We start from the raw sequence: 23,608 nt of genomic DNA on the forward strand, positions 1-23,608 counted from the left end.
TGAAATTACGAAAGAAGAAATACAAAACACACTGAATCAACTAAAAAAATGGCAAAGCCGCTGAAAGCGACAACCTACCGATAAATTTAATAAAGGCGGGCGCAAACAAATTAGTAGAAATGTTACACAAACTCAAGATATGGGCCGACCAGGAGCTCCCACAGAAATGGAACGAGGGTGTAACCATTAAGATACCAAAAAAGGGCGATTTAAATAAATGCGAGAATTGGCGAGCAATAACACTGCTAAGTGCCACATTCAAAATAATGTCAAATATCATATTGAATAGACTGAAGCCAGAAATAGACAAGAAACTAAGACTAAGAAGCAACCAAGAAGGCTTTCGCGCAAAACGCTCCACTATCGACCACATTTGTACTCTATCAGCACCTCTGTATCTTGTACCTGTACCGCTGTATCTCCTGTACTCTATAATTATCTTGGAACAAGCTAGTGAATGGCAAAAAAATATAAACATAATGTTTACTTTGACTTTGACTTTGAAAAGGCATTCGATAGTATAAACAGAGAACAAATGTGGAAGATTCTAAAACTATATGGACTACCGATAAAATACATCAACTTAATCAGACTATTTGACAAGAAATATACAGCCAGACTAGAACATGCGGGAAAAATGGTAGTAGATGTAGTTATACTGAAACAGGCTCGAAGAATCACAATCTAAATATCGCAAAAGTCCGTCTCTGTCGTTATAGATAGAAGTAAGACGAAATGTACTTCCCAACGCGTTCTCTTAGGCCACCCACAAAAAAGCGGAAGGATTAATATTTTAAGAAATTCTAGACGCCTAAGCTGATAATTTAGCTATTGCAGGCAGTAAAATCACAAAGAGACTTTAGAGCTCGGAGACAGCTTTCCTAAAAGTATTTACTTTGCACAGGATATGCCTCATAAAAAGAAGAATAGCAAAGATTGCTAAATTTATTAAAAAAAACAATGCTATTCTACACCCCAACAGAATGAAAACAATGGGAACCTTCTCTGGTTACACCTCCAAGCCATGCGGCTTGCAAATTGTAGAAGCCTCGGAGGTGTAACCAGAGAAGGTTCCCATTGTTTTCATTCTGGTGGGGTGTAGAATAGCATTATGTTGTTTTATATGCCATTAGAGTGAAAACTTAGTCTTTTTGCTAGCAGTTGCCGCTAGGGCATCTATGCCATTTCGTTCGTTGCAATCCGGGACTGCACGCTGGGGTTTGTTTTGGTTGGATCAGAGAGAGCAGCATATGTGCCTCCTGATGAGAGACTAATAAGTTTCGAAACCGGTAGAGGTGCTTGCAGCGCTCTCTGATTGGACTAGAATATGGTTCGGCTGTATTTTCGTTTTGCAACGAAATTGAAAATGGTTATTCATTATTTTTGTTTTATTTTATTCTTGAATATTTCCTAACAGGCATGGGATAATAACACGAAATTTGGTAAGCGGGGGTTTTTTGGTAAGGGGGGTTAAAAAAGGTATACTACATTCATCTCGATTATATTGATAACTGATAAAAAAGAAGAATTGTTTGAAATTATGAAAGAACTGTATCGTATACAGATAGATCGAGCTCTATAGTGTTACCCTTCCTTATTAACTTATTTATTTTTAGCATGTAGGCAAAACTCTCGGACAGGTCGAATTTTAAAATAATCAAAGTATATTATATCATCAATGTTTCGAACTTTACGCGATCCCTCTTCAGGTGACAGGCATAAATTTGATTTTTTTAAATGGGAAAGTACATCATGTGACACCTCATTTAAAAGTTTTTGAAATACTGATTACAAAAATGTATAATACTTTAATCCTTTTTGAAAGCGTAGGTGCAAAATTTTGATCGAATTCTTTTTAAATGCATTCATTGTTTTTCCAATCCTGAGAAGACTAATAAATATTTTTGAAAAATTTAAACGCAGAATTAAATATTACAGTATTATCAGGGGTCAAAAGCCCCTGAGAACTTCTATAATGTTTATTTTAATAAGTCACAGGGGTAAAAAAAAAGAGAAAATATAGTCTGATTTTTAATTTCAAATATATCATTCAAATGAAACTTCTTGTTTATTCTAAGGACTTTCAGCCCTCCGTATTAATGTAATCTTTCATTCTGTGTTTCAATTTTTCAAAAATACTTATTGGTTTTCTCAGGATTTGAAAATAATGAATGCGTTTAAAAATAATTTGATCAAAATTTTGCGCCTACGATCTCAAATAGGATTAAAGTATTATCCATTTTTGTAATCAGTATTTCAAAAGCTTTTAAATGAGGTGTCATATGATGTACTTTCCCATTAAAAAAATCAAAGTTATGCCTGTCACCTGAAGAGGCATCGCGTAAAGTTCGAAACATTGATACTATAATGTAATATGATTATTTTAAAAATCGACCTGTCCAAGTGTTTTGCTTATGTGCTAAAAATAAATAAGTTAATAAGGGGGTAACACTTATTCGAGCGCACTGTATGTATCACATTTTATATTTGATTATCATAAATGCATAACCAATAAAATACTTACAAATTAAAAGCTATTAAAAGGTAATTAGATGGATTACGATGCCCGGGATTCAATTCGACCATCTAAATATTTTGACCCTTCTTAATTTAGATATATTTATGGGACTCAATTTACCTCCGCCCCTGTAAATTACTGTAAAAATAGGTCTGGACTTATCCATCTGCGACATGACCTTGACGACGCGTCTTTTACCGATCTTGAGCGATAGTTTACAGCATCGTGGAGCCGCCCAGTATTATCGCTGTTGGTTTCATTTATCACTCTTCATTTTACTGCTACTGCTAGCGTCAATTTCTCGCCCGTGGAGCCGTAGCCTAAGTAGTCATAACGTAGTTCCGGGAAGTGCCTGGCGGCTTTCGGACTTTAAGATATTTTTATTTACGTGAGCCATATACGATTTTTTCAAATTGTGAACATTTATGATTTGTTAAGAGAGTATGATACGACAATAGGATACTTTCCGAGAATTTAGATAAGTGCTTGTTAAGTTGCTCTCATTGAGTAATAAAAAAGTCTTTTTTATTACTCGATGGTTTAAAAAAATTGTATTAATTACTCGATGGTTGCTCTGTTATAATATTGTTCCTTTATGCTTATGTATGGCTATAGATGGGTTATAGTTCAGTCTAAGTTGAGAATTTGCTGATTTTAGACACGCTTTTGATAAACGATTTTGTTTGTAATATCATTGATTAAAAACTACCCAGGTGTAGGTTATTAATCAATGGTAATATAATACTAGTAATGTGCCCGTTTCTTTTGCACACTACTTTATGTCAAATAGGCCTGGATCCGCGTACCAAACAAAAATTAATAGCAACCTGAAAATTTGTTAATAGCTTAACGGTGTCTAGTCGGGCAAACTTTGATGTACGGGGAATACTGCAACAGGGGAAGTTTTAATTGTGGAACACTTTAAAAATTTGGAACGTCAGATTACGAAAACGTCCCATGTATTTTGTCGGACAGAACATCCAATTGTTTTGTTACCCTTTCATTAAACTCTCATGCAAAAATCAGACTGCTATTACTAACCAACATGATTCCTGTCATTTAACATGTTCTTCGTGTTCCACTCATTAAAATGCCCAGTTGGTGATAAACACCAGTCTGATTTTTGCATGAGAGTTTATTGAAATGGTAAAAAATCAATTGGAAGTTATGTCCGACAAAATACATGGGACGTTTTCGTAGTCTGACGTTCCAAATTTTTAACCTGTTCCACAATTAAAACTTCCCCTGTTCCAGTGTTCCCATACATCAAAGTTTGTCCGACTAGACACCGTTAAGCTATTAACAAATTTTTACCTTGCTGTTAATAAACTTTTTTGGTACGCGGGACCCAGGCCTAGGGCTTACAATACCGGAATTCCGGGATTCCGGACGATTTTTGTCCGGTATTCGATACCGGTATTTATAATAAAAATACCGGTATTTCGGTATTAGCTTAATTTATAAAAAGTGAATTGATGCAAAATAAACTTTCTTAGATATTTTTTGCCATTACAAGAAATTATTTTTGAAGATAAACAACCAATATCATTGTAAAAAAAATTATTAAACACGTTTATTATACATACAAGTCAAGTATAGCGCTTTCTAAAAGCGTGAATGTCGTTAATTTAAGGCGAAGGGTTATATCAGCTTATATATCAACCAAATTATTAAATCTCGTCTATACAAATACATAAAATAAGATTTAGCTAATGCCTCGACAACTAATGGCCATTGACATGATAGGTACAGTGCATTTTTGCAGTCAGATGTGTGTGTTGAGTAAGTATCTTGTTACTTTGCAAAGTCGACATCATTGTCTTTGCAAAGAGACGCTAATTGTATCCGAACGTCTGCAGTCCTTCCGGTGAGTACCGATCCCACAAGGACAGAAACTATTTTCATTTATTAATTTATATTTATAATAAACAAAAAATTTCTGACCCTGGTGAGATTCGAACTCACGACCATTCGGACCTTTCGATCTAAAGGTAGGCGCTCTTACCACTGAGCCACAGAGGGGATAGCTTAATCAGAATTGTTTTTACATTTTCAGATCTATTTTTCATTTTTTTTTGTGCACTGTGGTGTATAAATTAGGCTCACTTATTTTCTGAATTATTAATAATTGAAAATATATAGCGGTCTAAATACAGAGTAATCCATATAAAATATTTGTCACAGTGAGTTAATGTTTGTATTAATTTATTTTAAAGCTCAATTAATTTACAAATAGCAAATTTCATAAGTAAAAGTACTATCCTATTATATGCAAAATTTATCCTATGAATCAAAAATATAGTTTTTCATTTGCACATTTTTTGTATCTATTTCTACTCTCTATGTAATGTTATAAACAACATCTAATCATTTCAAAACAAAATTTAATAGGTTTCATAATATATATTATTTAATAACAAGTCGATATAACAACTGAGGATAGTATAAATATAACGTGTATATTTTTTATTCATAATACCGGTTTTAATACCGGGATACCGGTATTTGAAATTTGAAATACCAAATACCGGTTTTGAGATTTTGGCTCGGTATTGTAAGCCCTACTTACAAGATATTTTTTGCAATAAAAGTTTTAACACGTTTTTTAACTTAGAGGGTTAATTTTTGGGGTAAATTACCGCTACCCTCCAGCCAGACAGACATATTTGTATTAGGCTGTTATAGAAGGAAGGAAAATTTTCAGATTGCCTCAAATATATATATAACAGCCCTACAGGCCTTAGAGGCCCTTGGCTTCGATAGTCTTGACTAATTTCTTCCACTTTTTGCGGTCCTGTACTTGTGCTCTCCAGTCTCTTGTACCCGTTTCTTCTAGGTCAGTCCGGACGGCATCAAACCACTTCCTTCGTGGTCTCCCTCTTCTTTTCTTCCCTTGTTATCCTGCTGATAAAACTCTTAGGACGTTTCTTTCTTGTGGCATTCGTAAAACATGGCCCAACCATCTAACTCTCTGTGCCTTGATTTTCTGAGTTATTTTAGGTTTCTTATACATCTCCATTATCTCCAGGATTGTTCTTCTGCGCCATTCCCCGTTAGTCTCCTTTATACCCCCAAAAATTTTTCTCAATATTTTTCTCTCCCAAATCTCTAGCTTCTTTTCTACTTTCTGGTTCATTGTCCAAGTTTCACATGCATACAGCACCGTTGGTCTCACTATTGTTTCATACGCTCGGATCTTGGCTGCCCTGGACACGTTTTTTGCCTTCAACAGTGCGCTTAATGAACCTACTGCTTTGCTACCTTTTAACAACCGTTTACCTATCTCTCTCTCTTCGTCTCCTCTATTTGTAACTGTGACTCCAAGGTACTCAAATTCAGTTACTTTCTCAAATTTATAATCTTTGTCATTTGTCCTTAGAGTAATCCACTTATTTTCTTCAGCATTTTCTCCTCTCATTTCCATATACTTGGTTTTTCCTTGGTTTATAGTCAGGCCATATTTTATTGCTTCTTCTTCAAATTGCTTGAACATTTTTTGAAGTTCTATTCTTGAACGCGTCAGAAACACCAAGTCGTCTGCAAAACCTATACACTGTTGTCTTCTGTTAAGAATCGTGCCGCTTGTCTGGATATTGGCTCCTCTAATTATATTTTCTAGTACTAGATTGAATAAGTCTGTTGACAGGGGGTCCCCTTGTTTTAATCCTCTGTTGACGTTAAACTGATTTGAAAAACTGCCTTCTATCATGACTTTATTGACTGCGTTGGTTAACGTCATTTTAACTAATCGTATCAGTTTCTCTGATATTCCTAGTGCTCTCATTGCTTCGTATAGCCCGTTTCGTGAGATAGAGTCGTAAGCCTGTTTAAAATCGATAAAGAGCATATGTAAGCCTAGATTTTGTTCATAACTATTGTTTTGTAATAACTTGATCGGTTTTGTAATAGCAAAAAAATTTGATCGGTTGTTCCTCTTCCCTGTCTGAAACCAGCCTGGTATTCTCCTATTATCTCTGATTCATAAGCTTTCAATCTAGTTCTTATAATTTTTTGCTAATACCTTATACACCACTTCTAACAGTGCGATTCCTCTGTAATTTTCACATATGGTCTTATCACCTTTCTTGTGAATTGGGCAGATGAGTGCTGTGTTCCATTGCTCCGGCATTTTTTCGTTGTCCCATATTTTCTTTATAAGTCCAGCTATTTTATGCTGCAGTATATTTCCCCCTACCTTTAATATCTCTGCTGGAACTCCGCTTTCTCCGGCACTTTTATTATTTTTTAGGTCCTTTATTACCGTTATTATCTCCCTTTCTGTCGGTGCATGTGTTCGTTGTGGTTCTGCTTCTTGTATTTGTTGTTGTTCGATTTCTTGCCCTCGCTGTTGCATTTCTGTTTCTGTTTGGGCTTTATCGTTTAATAATTCTCCGAAGTATTCTGCCCATCTATTCAATTTTTCTGTCTTGTCTCCCAACAACATACCATCTTTATTTCTGCAAAACATTGCGCATTTATTTTGAGTCCCTCGTGTTTTTTTTACTCCTTGATAAAAATTTTTAACTTCTTTTTGGACATAGTTTTCTTCTATTATTTCTAGTTGCTTTTCCAGTGATTTTCTCTTATTTTGCCTACATAATCGCTTAGCTTCTCTTCTCTTTTCTTTATAATACTCGTTACTTTTTTCTGTGTTGTTTCTAATATTTTCCATTTTTGCGTTGTTTCTCTGCTCTAGAATTCTTTTGCAGTCCTCATCAAACCACTGTTCTCTCTTTTCTTTTTCTGCTTTCCCAATGCTAAGGTCTGCCGCTTCTATCACAGCTGCTTGTATTAGTTCCCATTCCTCTTCTGTGTTCCCAGTAGTGATTCTTTCCAATCTCTTGTTTATCTCTTCCTCTGTTCTTTTTGCTATCTCTTTATCTTGGAGTCGCTCTAATTGGTATTTTTTCCGTTGTGTTCCTTTTCTTGGTAGCTTGCGAATTTCTTGCTTTTGACTATTGTCAATATATGATCGCTATCCGCGTCTGCTCCTCTGTAACTTCTACAATCAGTCACAGATTTGTTGTGTTTTCTTTCAATAAGACAATGGTCTATTTGGTTTCTCGTTTTCCCATCAGGAGAGATCCAGGTTATTTTGTGTATATCTTTATGATCAAATTGTGTACTTATTATCTTAAGGTTATGTTCCATTGAAAGTTCTTTTTTTGCCATTGTCATTACTTTCTTTATGTAGGCTTTTTCCTCCCGTTATATTCATATAAATTTCTTCTCTTCCTACTTTCGCATTCATATCTCCCACAATTATTTTTATATCATATTTTGGTATTTTCCCAATTAGCTCACCAAGTTGTTCATAGAACTCATTTTTTGTTTCCATGTCTTTCTCTTCTGTAGGAGCATGTGCATTTATTATGCTAATTTTTCTATACTTCCCGCGAAATCTTAAATAGCACAGTCTTTCTGATATTGCTTGGAAGTCCAATTGCTTTTCCAATCACCTGGCAGGAAGAAAATCTCACCAAAAAACTCGGTCTTTTTTGGAATATTTATTTCTAATATAAAAAAATACCCTATCATAATAGCAATTGCACCCCGTGTTCGGAAATGCAGAATAAAGTACTTAGCTATACATAGTTGTATATGTATTTTATATTGGTTAATAGTATGTATAGTTTCAGATGCAACCCTCTGAGTTCACATACACCCCCTGAAAATAGTGCTGGGGCGTAGGTACAAGCTTCTTACAGAGTTAAAATTTCTCGCAAATCATCTTGTTTGTTAATTTTCTTTATATTTGAATACATATTTAAATTTACTTTTACAAGTTGCCTTACAAGATATTTTTTGCAATAAAAGTTTTAACACGTTTTTTAACTTAGAGGGTTAATTTTTGGGGTAAATTACCGCTACCCTCCAGTCAGACAGACATATTTGTATTAGGCTGTTATAGAAGGAAGGAAAATTTTCAGATTGCCTCAAATACCTACCCAAAAATAGAGAGACAAACAATAGTTTTTCTAAATTCTTATTTTGTTCCAAACAAGCAAAATTATTAAGATTCTTTTCGAGACACATTTTAGCTGTAAAATTAATTGATATCATTTGGGACATTATCTGATAATACTCACTTGTGCTAGAAGATTTCGAAGCTTTTGCTGTAATTGTACTAATATTAGGTCCAGCCGGTTGAGTTATTCGATTACTAGAGTTCCCAGCTGTATTTCTACCTGAAGATGTTGAACCATTGGAAAACCCATTATATTTTGAGGAATCAGATATTGAAGAATCATCTAAAAGAATGCACCATTATTTTATAATGCTCACTTTATGGGTGTATATTTCATCATTTAAGTATAAATGAGCTTACGGCTTTGTGAATTTTTTAAAAGTCCTGAATCTAATCCTTCGAATTCTCCAATTATAGAATGTGCAGTGGCTTGTCTATAGTTTTGGAGCGTTTCTTGCTGAAATTGCGAAAATTAGTAAAGTTAAAAAAAAAATAAAAGTTGTTGTTTAGATATAAATATTAAGATAAAAATAGAAAACCGTTTTCCCATGAATTGGTAAAACATGATTCGCAAAAAAAACATGAGGTCAGTTGTGATTTTAATGACGTTTGAAAGTGGTACGGCAGACAATGCACCATTGAATACTTACTTCTTGTTCTGTAGTCTCAGATGCAAAGCCTGATGTATCCAAATCTTGATCTTCAGATTTAGTGTTCGCTATGGAATGATTGTGTTGAGCTGAAGAATTTTTTTTTGGTTTGGATTTTACTAAAAAAGTAACAAATATACATCGATGACAAAACAACAAACATATTACCTACTTGGAGGAGTACAATATTTTAAAAAGCCACTAGCAGTCCCATTCAAATAATATTGTACAGATTGTCTAAACTTAGAGGCACATTTATCTTCCAAAGATTCAAATACAGCAATAACTAATGAATCCATGTTGGAGGGTGAAGGTAACATGCTAACATATTCTGCAAGTTTTCTAATATTATCTTCGGCCCCCTGCAAACAATTCTCATTTTTAATTACTGAAACATTATAACTAACAAAAGTTATGGCTGTAAACAGAAATATTGCTGGTTACTGACCGGTTTCACTAATGACGAATAGCAGTTTATTCTATGAATAATGTTACTCGACCAATAAATCTGACTCATCTACATTTACCAATGTCAAATAAGACTTATTTTATTTATTTATCAAATACATATTTACTGTTTGAATAAACTGACAAGTTAATATCGCTTTAAATATCTACAACAAAGAAAATTCGTCAGTTTAACTTTAAACTATCAAAATTGTATTGGAACACAATAAAAATTTAATCCACTAATAAATTTTCCATGTTACTTAAACAATTCTACTCAATGTTTCCATGACTGTATTAATTTTAAAGGGTTTTTACCCAAATATTTTCAATTTTGGTCGCTTAGCATGTGAGCATCCTGTTTAGCACTGATGATGATCTGTAATCAGATCGAAAACGTTCTAAATATATGTTCTACAAGTCCGCAATACTTAGTTTTGGGAAAACTCAAAAAACTAATTAGTTTAGGAACTTGAAGACCTATCAAATTTTGTTCTACATATGAAATGTAGAAATAAGCTAGTAGAGTGTCCTGTGATACAGCAAAATTTGGCTTTGAAAACTATTAAGGCCAAAAGGACGGTTTTAAGGGGTGGGACTAGGGCTTACAATACCGGGATTCCGGGATCCCGAATACCGGAATCCCGGACGATTTTTGTCCGGTATTCGATACCGGTATTTACAATAAAAATACCGGTATTTCGGTATTATTAATTTATAAAAAGTGAATTGATGCACAATAAACTTTCTTCTAAAATATTTTTTGCTATTACAAGAAATTATTTTTGAAGATTAGCAAACAATATCATTGTAAAATAGTTATTTTCCTAACAAGTGCAGAAAGTCATTCTTTTCCGCACGCGACTGAAGTTTGCCGAACGACGCGAAGCGGGAGTTCGGCAAGCAGTCGAGTGCGGAAAAGAGACTTTCTGCAAGAGTTAGGAACAATATTTTTTCTAAGAGTCTTTAAAAAATTACCAAATCTTAATCAATTAATTTAATTAATATAAAAATACATACACAATTTAATTCTTTGACAAGGTTGTCAAAACCAAACTTTCAATATAATTAGTTAGCATGACGACGATCTTGGTTTCCATGACGATGATTCAAAACGACTGTTATTGTCTACCGATTTGACTTTCGAATATTAAGTCAAAATAATTTTATTTCATCGAATTGTCGCGTTAATTTCATTAAAACAGGAACACAATAAGATATATTTGAAATGAATTAGTAAATAATATTTAAATATTAGTTTATTGCATGTATTATAATTACTTTAAGGCCATATTAACATACCTAAATTAACACGCGTGCGGAAAAGTAAAAACCGCGTGCGGAAAAGTGAAACTTTCTAAACTAAAATGCGTGCGCGAAAGTAGACATTTTTTAACGCTCGTAGAAAAAATATTTATTAAACACGTTTATTACACATACAACTCAAGTATAGCGCTTTCTAAAAGTGCGAATGTCGTTAATTTAAGCCGAAGGGTTATATCAGTTTTACAACGAAATTATTAAATCTCGTCTATACAAATATGTAAATAAAATGAGTTATATAAAAATACTTAAATATTTAAAATTAGACTACTTTATTTTATAAATAAGCCGTAAGATTTATTAGTCAAAATTGTTTTTACATTTTCAGATCTATTTTTCATTTTTTTTTGTATTGTGGTGTATAAATTAGGGTCACTTATTTTTTGAATTATTTATAATAATTGAAAATATATAGCGCTCTAAATACATAGTAATCTATATCAAATATAAGTCACAGTAAGTTAATCTTAGTATTAATGATATGCGTGTTAAAAAGTACATTTTTAAGGCACTCATGTGAATTGCAGAACTCGCTATCGCTATCGAAACTTTCACGTGCGTGCCTTAAACGTGTACTTTTAACACTTATATCATAAATGACTATTAGTTAAATTAATTTACAAATAGCAAATTTTATAAGTAAAAGTACTATCCTATTATATGCTAAATTTATCCTAAAATCAAATATATAGTTTTTCTATTTGCACATTTTTTGTATCTATATTCCTACTCTCTATGTAATATTATAAACAACATCTACTCATTTCAAAACAAAATGTAGTAGGTTTCATATATTATTTAATAACAAGTCGATATAACAACTGAGGATAGTATAAATACTTATATTTTTTATTCATAATTCCGGTTTTAATACCGGAATCCCGGTATTTGAACTTTTAAATACCAAATACCGGTATTGAGATTTTGGCTCGGTATTGTAAGCCCTAGGTGGGACCTGTTTCCTTTATAAAATAAATGAATAAAAGACGAAATAATGCTGCTGCTCTACAGGTAATAATTATGGTAGGGAAGCAAAGTATGCTAAATGTGCAGTCACTCGAGCGCTTTGGGGACCTATTGGGTTGTGAAAAGTAGGTCCTAAAACCAAAAAAGGTAAGTAAAGTTTTCCATTTTAGTGGGGACTTTCCATTTTTAATTTAATTTTCCATTTCCAACAATCGTTATTTTAGATTATAGCGCCATCTGTCCATAATTCGAAAAAATGTCTCGAATAAAAGTTACTTATTTTAAGTAAGGAATCCAAATATGCAATAAAAAATGGGGGCTCCCATTTAAGATTTTAAAGTAATTCAACACCCCACCTCCGTGGGGGGTCGTGTTTGGTGCCATTCGATAGATTTTTCAAAAATATTAAATAAGTGCATTTTTCAGTTTTTCGATCTGATGTTCATTTCGCGAAATATCGCGGGATTCGTATTTAAAATATTAAATTTACCCCCCACCCCTCTCCGTGGGAAGTCGTGTTTGGTATCATTCGATAGATTTTTGAAAAATATTGAGTACGTATTTGTTAGTTTTTCGATCTGTCATTCATTTCGCGAAATATTCGCTTTTTTCTTGTGAAACTTTGGGACTCACCCGTTTCCTTACGCCCCGCTCAAATCGTCAGATTTTTTAAATATACACTGTTTTGCATGTACTTAACTTACCTTTTCTTAATCTGACGATTTCGAGTTTTTCTAAGGATAGATTTTTTTTCGGCCCCCCCTTAACGAACTCCCCTGTATTAAGAGCCAATATATGGTAGAGGTAAATTTTCAGGGTACAAGGTTTCTCCCCATGTAATAATCTGACGCGCTCGAGTAACTGCAAAAGTCCCCGCTTGTAGTCCGTTCTTTAACGGTAAAATATTGCAAAACCTCTAAATTTTAAAGAACCGCTTGGATTGCCATGAAATTTGGCATACACATAGCTAACAAGTCAAAGAAAAAAAGTGATATTGTGCTGATATGTGCTTTTGCCCTGGGGGTGGTTTTCACCCCCTCTTGGGGGTGAAAAAATATTCGTCCAAAGTAAGTCAGGAAATGGATAAATTGGCTAATTTTAAGTAACTTTTGTTCTATAGAGTTTTTTCACTAAGTCAATACTTTTCGAGTTATTTGGCAGTGAATATGTTCATTTTTTCAACAAAATAACCACACTTTTAGACGGTTTTTTGCAAATAACTCAAATAGTACGTATTTTGTCGAAAAAACATTACTTAGCAAAAATATAGCCTGTAAAAAATTTAAAAGAATGGTGTATATATCACGTCTCTATACATAATAGAAGCAGAGTTATAGCTAATGAAAAATAGGTTCATATTCGTCAAATTCTAAATGGAATACTTTAACGTGAAATAACCAAAAATGAAGCACATTTCGGGGAAAACTCATTACAACTTATTTAAAGTGTTTAAAAGTGTTTAAAGTAAAAACGGCAGTCGTTAAATCAGTAGTTAGACCAACAATCATGAATATCAGCGAGACATGGACATTGACGGGGAGACAAAAATCCAGAGTCAATACTATGGAAATGAGGTTCCTGAGGAAAATAGCAAACAGAAAGAGGACAGACAAAATACGAAACGAAACAATTAGACAAAACCTAAAACTAGAACCAATCAATGAAAAAATAGTAGAAGGACAACTTAGATGGTTCGGGCATGTGTGTAGAATGTCGAACGAGAGGCTAACAAAACGAGTGTTCGAAATGAGAGTGCAGGGGAAAAACAAAAGAGGGAGACCAAGAGTTATGTGGGTAGATGAAATCAGGAAAGAAGTCGAGAAGAAGGGATTGACATTGGAAAGTGCAAGAAACCTAACGCAAGATCGGAAAGCATGGAGACTACAATGCCAAACTCAACTCCACCAGCCTTACACCTAAAGGTAGAAAGGCTTAGGACTAAGTAAGTAAGTAAGTAAGTAAAGTGTTTAAGATATTCAGAAAAGCAATGCTGACTTTTTTTGTTTTCCGAGATTTTTGGTATCTCTAACAATTTTTAAGTTATTTTGAAAAAAAAGCATATTTTTCAAAATTAAACTTTTTATAAATTTTACTTTTTTCGAAACGAAATTTTTTCAAAAATAAGCACTTTGAATTGATGAAACTTACAGATCATATAAACACAACATAAAAAATAATTTGTGTAGCGGTAACGATTAATTTCATTTAAGTTACTAATTAGGGGTGGTCTTCCCGATTTTTTTTTGCCAAAACAAAAGGGACCAACTTTATTTTGAGCGTAACTTGCTTAAATTTAATGCTAGAAACTTTTTGTAAAAACAGAAATAAAGCTTTTTTTAAAAACTTTAAAGTTATAGAGTTTTCCCCAAAAAGTGCTTAATTTTTTGGGTATTTCACGTCGAAATATTCTATTTGAAATTTGGTGAATATGAATCTATTTTTCATTGGCTATAACTCTGGTTCTACGAGATCAAGAGACCTAACGCATACACCATTTTTTTACTTTGTTATAGGCTATATTTTTATTAAGAACGTTTTTTTCGACAAAATACTTATAGGTCTGGATCCCGCGTATGAAAAAAAAGTTGATTAATAGCAAGCTGAAAATTTGTTAATAGCTTAAGGGTGTCTAGTCGGATAAACTTTGATATATGGGAACACTGGAACAGGGGCAGTTTTAATTGTGGAACAGGTTAAAAATTTGGAACGGTCAGACCACGAAAACGGTACATTTATTTTGTCCGACAGAATAGACTTAAACTCTCCGAACACACATTAAACTCTCATGCAAAAATCAGACTGCTATTTATCACCTGTCATAATTCCTGTCATTTGACATATTCTACATGTTCTACTCATTAAAACGCTCATTTGGTGATAAATAGCAGTCTGATTTTTGCATGAGAGTTTAATCTCTGTTCGGAGAGTTTAAGTCTGTTCTGTCGGACAAAATACATGTGCCGTTTTCGTGGTCTGACCGTTCCAAATTTTAACCTGTTCCACAATTAAAATTGCCCCTGTTCCAGTGTTCCCATATATCAAAGTTTATCCGACTAGACACCCTTAAGCTATTAACAAATTTTCAGCTTGCTATTAATCAACTTTTTTTTTCATACGCGGGATCCAGACCTATTACTTTTTGAGTTATTTGCGAAAAACCGTCTAAAAATGTGGTTATTTTGTTGAAAAATGAACATATTCACTCGCAAATAACTCGAAAAGTGTTGACTTGGCGAAAAAGCTCTAAAAAACAAAAGTTACTTAAAATTAGTCAGTTTACCCATTTCCGGACTTATTTTCAACATATATTTTTTCATCCCCAACAGGGGGTGAAAGTCACACCCAGGGCAAAAGCACACATCGGCACAATATCACTTTTTTTCTTTGACATGTATACGTATGCCAAATTTCATGTCAATCCAAGCGGTTCTTTAAAATTTAGAGCAAAAACCGTGAAAGAATGTACTATTGGGCTCACCTACAATTATGTATAAAAAATACGTTTTTTTAAACAAGACCTAACGTAAATCTTAAAGCTTATTACTTAAAAAACTAATCACTATCATATTCTTTATTGGTCCTCAAACAGTCCTTAAATTGCTCAAAAAATTATTTATCTTAATGTTGTTCTGAAGCTATTTCCTTGTAGCATTTTTATAATAAACTATTTTCAATGGGAAATAAGCCACAGTTTTACCAAAAAAAAAGATTTTATTAACGTTTCGACGCCCAAGTCGGGTGTCGTTGTCAAAATACAAAATAATACTAAATTAAACCAAAATGTTGTTGCTTAGTAAAAAATTCTTCTAATAATTTATTTAATCTGACTCATTTAAGTACATCGGCAATTCAGACATGTATTATACATTTTAAAGTAGAAGACTTTAAAATGATATTGCCAATATTGATGAGTTGCTCTAATTATGCTAAATGAAACCAATTGTGTCGCAAATTCCTCGGTAGAATGCAGTAGGATGTGGTTACCCATACTAAAAGAGGAAGTCAATAGAAAGAAAATACCACGATTAGTAAGTCAGTAACATATCGAGTTAGTACATATTTTAAAAGAGGAAGTCAATAGAAAGAAAATACCACGATTAGTAAGTCAGTAACATATCGAGTTAGTTAGTACATATTTTATATTTTAGTATTATGTATATAATATCTATGTATTATTAATAGTATTTATAATTTAAAATAGCATATATATATATATATATATATATATATATATATATATATATATATATATATATATATATATATATATATTAAAGTCAGAATTTGGTATTAGATTTGAAAGTAAACTAAATGTAAGCCCAAATACTTACGATGTCGGGATAGTATCACGAGGTTTTTCCTGGTTTTCCCTCGTGATTTACTATGGAGTCTCTAGCGCGAGAATTTTACTGCCACCGTTGCATTTGGTTGTCTTTTTAAAGACAGATCACATGCTATGATTTTTGTGGCGGATATTCTTGAGTTGGGTTGATTTCATGTAATCAAATGAACTATCTTTTAGTAAAGTCGTCCCAGGAACGCAACTCATCAATATTGGCAATATCATTTTAAAGTCTTCTACTTTAAAATGTATAATACATGTCTGAATTGCCGATATACTTAAATGAGTCAGATTAAATAAATTATTAGAAGAATTTTTTACTAAGCAACAGCATTTTTGTTTAATTCAGTATTATTTTGTGTCGAAACGTTAATAAAATCATTTTTTTGTTAAAATTGTGGCTTATTTCCCATTGAAAATAGTTTATTATTTATCTTGTTCGGGCATGTAAGTGAAGACTTACATAAGTATATATTAAGGTACATTCCCTAAGTAAGTTTTAACGTTACAAACGTCACATCTTTGCTATTTTATTTTTAAATAATTCTTTTACTTTACTTTCTTTAATATTTAATTAATAATTATCTTCTATTTGTTTTACCTGTTTTCTTCGTTAAAAACTCGTTGGCGCCCTCTTTTATTACGTCGGTGAATCTGCAAAACCTCGTATGAGAATTTTTTTGCCCTGTCAGAGCCCTCCGTTAAGGGGTACACATGTTGGCGTAATGAAAATGTCAAGAAACCTAATTACGTTAACACAGTTATGAAATGACATTTTCATTACGTTGACATGTGTGTTTTTTGGCGGAGTTTCTGACAGGGCAAAAAACTAAATTCTGAAAAAGAAAAATTCTCATACGAGGTTTTGCAGATTCACCGACGATTATCTTCTATTTACTATATCTCTTTTTATTTATGAACATACTGAACGTACCCCGTATATCCTTACTCTGTAGATATCTGTCTTTTAATACGGAACATGCCTGCCACCTCCTACGTCCCACTGTCATGGCAGTGACACTTCGTCTCTCAATTCTCAGTATGGTGGTGGAAAATTAATTTCAGTATAAAAGCCGAAGAAGCTTCAAAATTAAAACATTTTCCATCAACACTACATATTCTCTTGGGGTGAGTTTTTATTGTAAGCTTTTTATAGTCTACTTTTAATTTTTATAATCATTTTTTCTTATACCTAACCTCAAAATATTCAACCATGTGTTTGGTTTCTATATTTCATTTCATCTATTGATATGCTTTTAGTAATCAGATAGTTTAACTATTAGTAATTGATTCCATTTAATTTACCCTTGCCATCTACTACTTTCTGAATACTATTTGGCAAAGGTACATTTTGGTTTTCACTTCTTGATGTTTGATATGTTTTTATCTTAAAAGTGGTAAAATAACGAGTAACATGACATCTAGACTGCAACAACCAACACCTGTAGGCCTGGTGGCCCTGAACACCTACAACACCAGAGCCAGTTGCAGAACCAACAGCAGTACCATTCGACATCAAGAAGTTACCATCGAACCAGATACCAAAAGCCATAAGTATAATCTACAAATTGTTAGTTTTTGGCAAAAATTTGAATATATTTGTTAATGCATTTAATAGGTCACATTTTCATTATATCTTTATTGAACAATAAACATGATTGGTTAAAAATATTGTTTTGTTTGCTTCATTCCGAATTTTCATAGTTCATTTCTAAGATTAGGACAAGACGAACACACCCTGAGAGACTGAGCTAAGCTAGGGTAAACGATAACTATCTCAGTTGGTTGAAATATTATTTTCGAATGGTGTTTCAATTAGCTGAGGTAGTCTATTGTCGTTTTCATTTGTACAAGTACACACCTGCAGTTCTGTTCTGTTTGTCGATCAGGTTTTGTAATTCATTTTTGACCAACATCACTTTTTCCAAGTAATCGAGCTTTAATTCTTACATTATTCTTATATTTTTCAGGGTTTCGCTCGCCTCTTTTCCGTTTCTCTTCTCTTCTCAATTTAATACACTTAAAACAACAGAAACAATGGTGGCGCCACAAGAATTATTGTATAAAGGTAACCACTCCTGGACTAGTTCCCTTTATACGCTCAACAAAAATTTTATCCCTCGATATTTCGCGTATGGTGAGAGATACAAATTTCCCTTATAGACTCATTGATCCGTCCACGTTAATATAACAAAATGTATATATTATTTAAAATTATTACTCAGGTGGACTTATTCTCTTTATACAATAAGCGATTCATATGTGATGTAGCCCTTTTTAGGGAATTTTGATAAATTGGGCATATACCTTTTATAAAGGATTGTATTCAAGATTTCTTGTGATATATGGTATACATCCAACTATAGGAAAACCTTTTTCCTTGTGGATTAATAAATTCTATTCTACGAATAACTATTCACAGATTTATTTGTTGTTGGTGAAACCAGCCATTAGAGATATGAAATAATCACAAACATTTCAGTTAAATAGTGAGATCCAACACAAATATCCTAAATAGCAACTAAACACTAATAACTGCTAGTCACAATTTTTTATATGAAGATCTTGTAAAAGTTCTTTCAATACAAGGAACCCTCTACAAATATTTAATCAGTACGAGGTAAGACAGGTATAATAAAATAACAAGTTTGATACTTTTACAAGAGAATTTCGCTTGTACCAAATAAGTATTTTGAGTGAAGCTTCTTACTTCCAATACAGTAACTCTCGTTTCTCCGAATAATTGTAAGTGTAACAATAATGCAACGATTTGTTGTTAAATGTTTATCACGTTCACGGGTGTTTGAGTGGTTTATGGTAGGAGAGCAAAGTATGCTAAATGTGCAGTCACTCAAGCGTTATGGGGACCTATTGGGTTGTGAAGAGTAGGTCCTGAAACCAAAAAAAGTTAAGTAAAGTTTTCCATTTTAGTGGGGACTCTCCATTTTTAATTTAATTTTCCATTTCCAACAATCGTTTTTTTTTTAGATTATAGCGCCATCTATCCATAATTCAAAAAAATGTCTCGAATAAAAGTTACTTATTTTTACGCAAGGAATCCAAATCTGCAATAAAAAATGGGGGCTCCCATTTAAGATTTTAAAGTAGCCCCCCACCTTACCTCCGTGGGGGGTCGTGTTTGGTGCCGTTCGATAGATTTTTCAAAAATATTAAATAAGTGCATTTTTCAGTTTTTCGATCTGATGTTCATTTCGCGAAATATCGCGGGATTCGTATTTAAAATATTAAATTTACCCCCCACCCCTCTCCGTGGGAAGTCGTGTTTGGTATCATTCGATAGATTTTTGAAAAATATAGAGCACGTATTTTTTAGTTTTTCGATCTGTTATTCATTTCGCGAAATTGTCCCATTTTTCTTGTGAAACTTTGGGGCTCACTCATTTCCTTACACCCCGCTCAAATCGTCAGATTTTTGAAATATACACTGCTTTGCATGTACTTAACTTACCTTATCTTAATCTGATGTTTTCGAGTTTTTCTAAGGATAGATTTTTTTTTGACCCCCCCTTAACGAACTCTCCTGCACTAAGAGCCAATATATGGTAGAGGTACATTTTCAGGGTACAAGGTTTCTCCCCATGTAATAATCTGACGCGCTCGAGTAACTGCAAAAATTCACGCTTGGTCCCCTACCATTATTTTTAGATATGCTCCACATTAATGCTGGGAGTTTGATCGTGAGCTTCATCAGATGTTCATAGATTTTAAACAAGTATTTGATAGAGTATGCAGGGCTAGACTGTGGACAGCGGTGCAGGAACTTAACTTTCAAAAAACTAGTCAGTTTGATACGGATGTATATGGAACGGGTATGATGTAAGGTGAGATTTGGACAACAATACTCGTTCGACATTCGAAATAAACAATTGACTAAAACAGGGAGATACATTTTCACCACAACTCTTCAACCTAGCTCTGGAACACATAATCAGAAGTGCAAGAATCGAAAAACCGACTACAGTATTTCATCTAGCTAGAAGGACCAAACCTACTGTTGGCATTTCCAGACGATATCGATTTAGTAGGAAACACCAGATTAAGGATGAAGGAGACTTGTCAGGTTCGAGAAGGAAGCAGAGAAGATGAGGCTCCTGGTCAATGAAAATAAAACGAAATATATGAGTCGCAATAACCAAAGCAGAGATAGAATTGGTCAGAACATCACCATCGATGACTTTAACTTTGAGCGTGTTAGAGAATTTAAGTATCTTGGAACAACGATAACTGAAAGCAATAACGGATCACAAGAAATAAACAATAGGATACAAGCCGGCAACAGATGTATGGAAGCAAATCGTGGACGATAACAAAGTCAAACGAAGAGAGACGACGTGTTTGGGAAAGAAAAACCCTAAGGAAGATTTTTGAGCCTGTGCTTGATGAAGCAGCAAGACAATACAGGATAACAACAAACAAAGAGCTCGAAGAACTTTACCCAGATGCCAACATAATAAAAGAAATACAAGTCCAGAACACTCCAATGGGCTGGACACCTTAGAAGACATTCCGGCCGCGTATTTACGTTTCCGTGTTCATTTCAAGACCGGGTAGTTTTGAAATCGGCACGTAAACGGCGGAGCATATCTGCTTACAAACACGTGTGCATTTCAAGACGTTTAATTTTGAAATGCGCACTGGTTTGTAAAAGAACTTCGCGCCTAAAATTATCACAAATACGTGTTAAGTTGTAACATTATTTTATTTTATTTGAAATGTTTTTCACAAATAGCTCCTATCTGCAGAATAACAAATTATCATTCATTGGATCTGTGGAAATAAAACAATTTTGTTACCAAAGTTACCTTCTTTTTTCTTTATAATTTTTCAAAAAACTCAAAGTAGTGCCAAAATATCCTGTCAAAATAAACTATTACGATACGTATACATTTTGTAGTAATGCACAACAATATAGGTACTAAAAGTGTTATGTACATTAAAAACATATTTTAGTTACAGCTAAACAATTATTGTTCAGCAAACATATTTTTAGCTATTTTTAAGGAAGCAATATCAGAGGAAGAACAGGGTATATGAATAAACGGAAAATTCTTGAAAAACATAAGATTCGCAGACTACACCGCTATTTTTGCAGACAGTTTAGAAGCACAGCAACGAGTAGTACCTAAATAGATTACATCAAGTCAGTATAAAATATGGACTACGAATGAACGTTAAGAAAACCAAGTTCATGATTAATTCTAAGCAACATACAATAGGAAGGCTAGATATCGAGGGAAAACAAGTAGAAAGAGTGAATAACTACAAATATCTGGGAACCTGGGTAACAGAAAACAACGACCAAGGTAGAAAAATCAGGACACGAATCGAAATTGCAAGAAAAGCATTTATAAAAATGAAAAAAATTTTTGTTAATCGAGACATTTCTCTGGGGCTGAGAATAAGAGCCTTAACATGCTACCCGATCTCGAGTTTTTTGTATGGAATGGAAAGATGGACAATGAAAGTAGACAACATAAAGAAGTTGGAAGCATTTGAGATATGGTGCAATAGAAGAATTTTGAAAATACCATGGATCCAACGAGTTACGAATGCACCTTAAATAATTTAATTAAACTTAAATACACAACACGACCCTCAAAGCTAAGTTGATAAGCACGTGCAACGAATAATAGACCTATTAGTTCTAAGCACTTGTTTGTAGAATTCCAACGCCACATGTTTCGGTAAAAACCCGTGCACATTTCGGGGGTTTGCGCTTTCAAATCAACACCTTTTTGGAACTAGATTATGTATCACCGTTTCGGTGTCCGTTTCAAAACCGCAATGTCTTGAAATGAACACGCAAACGTAAATACGCATTCCGGCCAAAGAACAGTAAGGCTGGTATGGGAAAAAGTCCCAACTGGAAGAAGACCACGCGGACGCCCTCGACTCCGGTGGCGAGATAATATACCAGGAGACCTGAAAGCTATGGGCGTGGACAATTGGATGGAGGTTGCTCAAGACAGAGAAGAGTGGAGGCATGTTGTTGAGTCGGCTAAAACCCACGACGGGTTGTAATGCCACGGAGTAAGTAAGTACACATTCACTATTATTAACCTTTCTACTGTCTATGGGTACGCCTGGACCCACTAATAAATCTTTAATGTATCGCCAATTTGAGTCGTCATGTTCCATGAGATCCTCAAGATAAGGTATATACCCAGTTTAATGTATTTGCATTTTAAAATATTATTAAAATATTATTTTGGTTATTCTTTAAATTGAGAAAAACACACTCGTTGTTTATGGGTCCCTCGGTACCCAGAAATTAATTTCAAATGCGCCTGTTTTTTTTGTTTATTTTTCTTAGAAGGCTGCTTTTATTGGATTTTATAGATTTTTCAATTCTTTGGAAGCATTTGTAGTATGTCTTTAGTGCTCTACTGATCTTGACAGCTTGAAGTTTAGAGTTGACACGGTGGTGTACAACAATTTGTGAAAATTGTAAAAAACAGAATAATAAGCATTTGTTGACAAAATGAGCTCCAGGAGGGGACTTACGGATGAGGAGTTACAAAAAACCATAGAAGAAGACCAGGGTTGGCAAAAACCAAGGTTTTTTCCAAAAACCCAAAAAACAGGTTTTTTTGGTTTAAACTAAGTTTATTTGATACAAAGTGAAAGTTATATAAGATATAAGTATACAAGATATAAGTATGAATACTTTAAAATGGATAAATTATTTTATAAAATAATAGTAATAAACAATGAAAAAAAGATTAAGACAACTTTTATTTTTATTTACACACAAAAAATTAATATAACAAAAAAAACATTTTCAAAAGTAATAATATTCAAAATAACTAAGTTTGAAAATACAAAAATAGGTTATTTTCTTTAAAAAAAAACCAGTTGGTTTAAACCTGCCTACCCAGAAGAAGATCAAGAAAATGAAGATGATTTAACTAATTTAGTAACCGTCATTAGCAATGACGAGCTTTTTGTCGATGAAGAATTTTCTGAAGACGAAGATCACATATCTGCGGTTGATGATTACAAAGACGAAAGCGAAAGTACGGAAAATGAAATAGGTCTTGAATAAGCGATAATATTTCCCGCGATGGGACAGTTTGGAACAAATATCCACCACCACACTCACATGTAAAGTTGGTAGTGTCCCAAGTAATATACATACTTTTTTACAAATTATTTGTGCGAACTGTAGTTCTACGACTTGCAAAAGGCGTTGAAAAACTTTGGGAGAAACATAAACACCGATAACTTTTTCACTGACTATAATTTAGCCATAAAAGTATTAAAACATAAACTAACACTAATTAGAACATTGCGAAAGAACAAAACTTTTATTCCAGTTAATTTCAACCAAATAAAATAAAGGGCCCTATCATCAATCTTTGGGTTTCAGAAGA

General features: G+C 33.4%; 1 protein-coding gene across 1 annotated transcript in view; it reads right to left on the reverse strand.

Moving 5' to 3' along the window:
* LOC126884376 (constitutive coactivator of PPAR-gamma-like protein 1 homolog) overlaps window positions 1–23,608 on the reverse strand; it is a 336,683-nt gene that overhangs the window by 183,432 nt on the left and 129,643 nt on the right. Inside the window, exons 5-8 of the mRNA XM_050650301.1 lie at window positions 9,309–9,498; window positions 9,137–9,255; window positions 8,847–8,943; window positions 8,608–8,769 (exon numbers count right to left, since the gene is read on the reverse strand). Coding sequence (XP_050506258.1) covers window positions 8,608–8,769; window positions 8,847–8,943; window positions 9,137–9,255; window positions 9,309–9,498 — 568 coding nt within the window. The remainder of the gene's footprint in view (window positions 1–8,607; window positions 8,770–8,846; window positions 8,944–9,136; window positions 9,256–9,308; window positions 9,499–23,608) is intronic.

The sequence above is a fragment of the Diabrotica virgifera genome, chromosome 5, assembly GCF_917563875.1.
Source record: "Diabrotica virgifera virgifera chromosome 5, PGI_DIABVI_V3a".
In the NCBI taxonomy this organism is placed as follows: Eukaryota; Metazoa; Arthropoda; class Insecta; order Coleoptera; family Chrysomelidae; genus Diabrotica; species Diabrotica virgifera.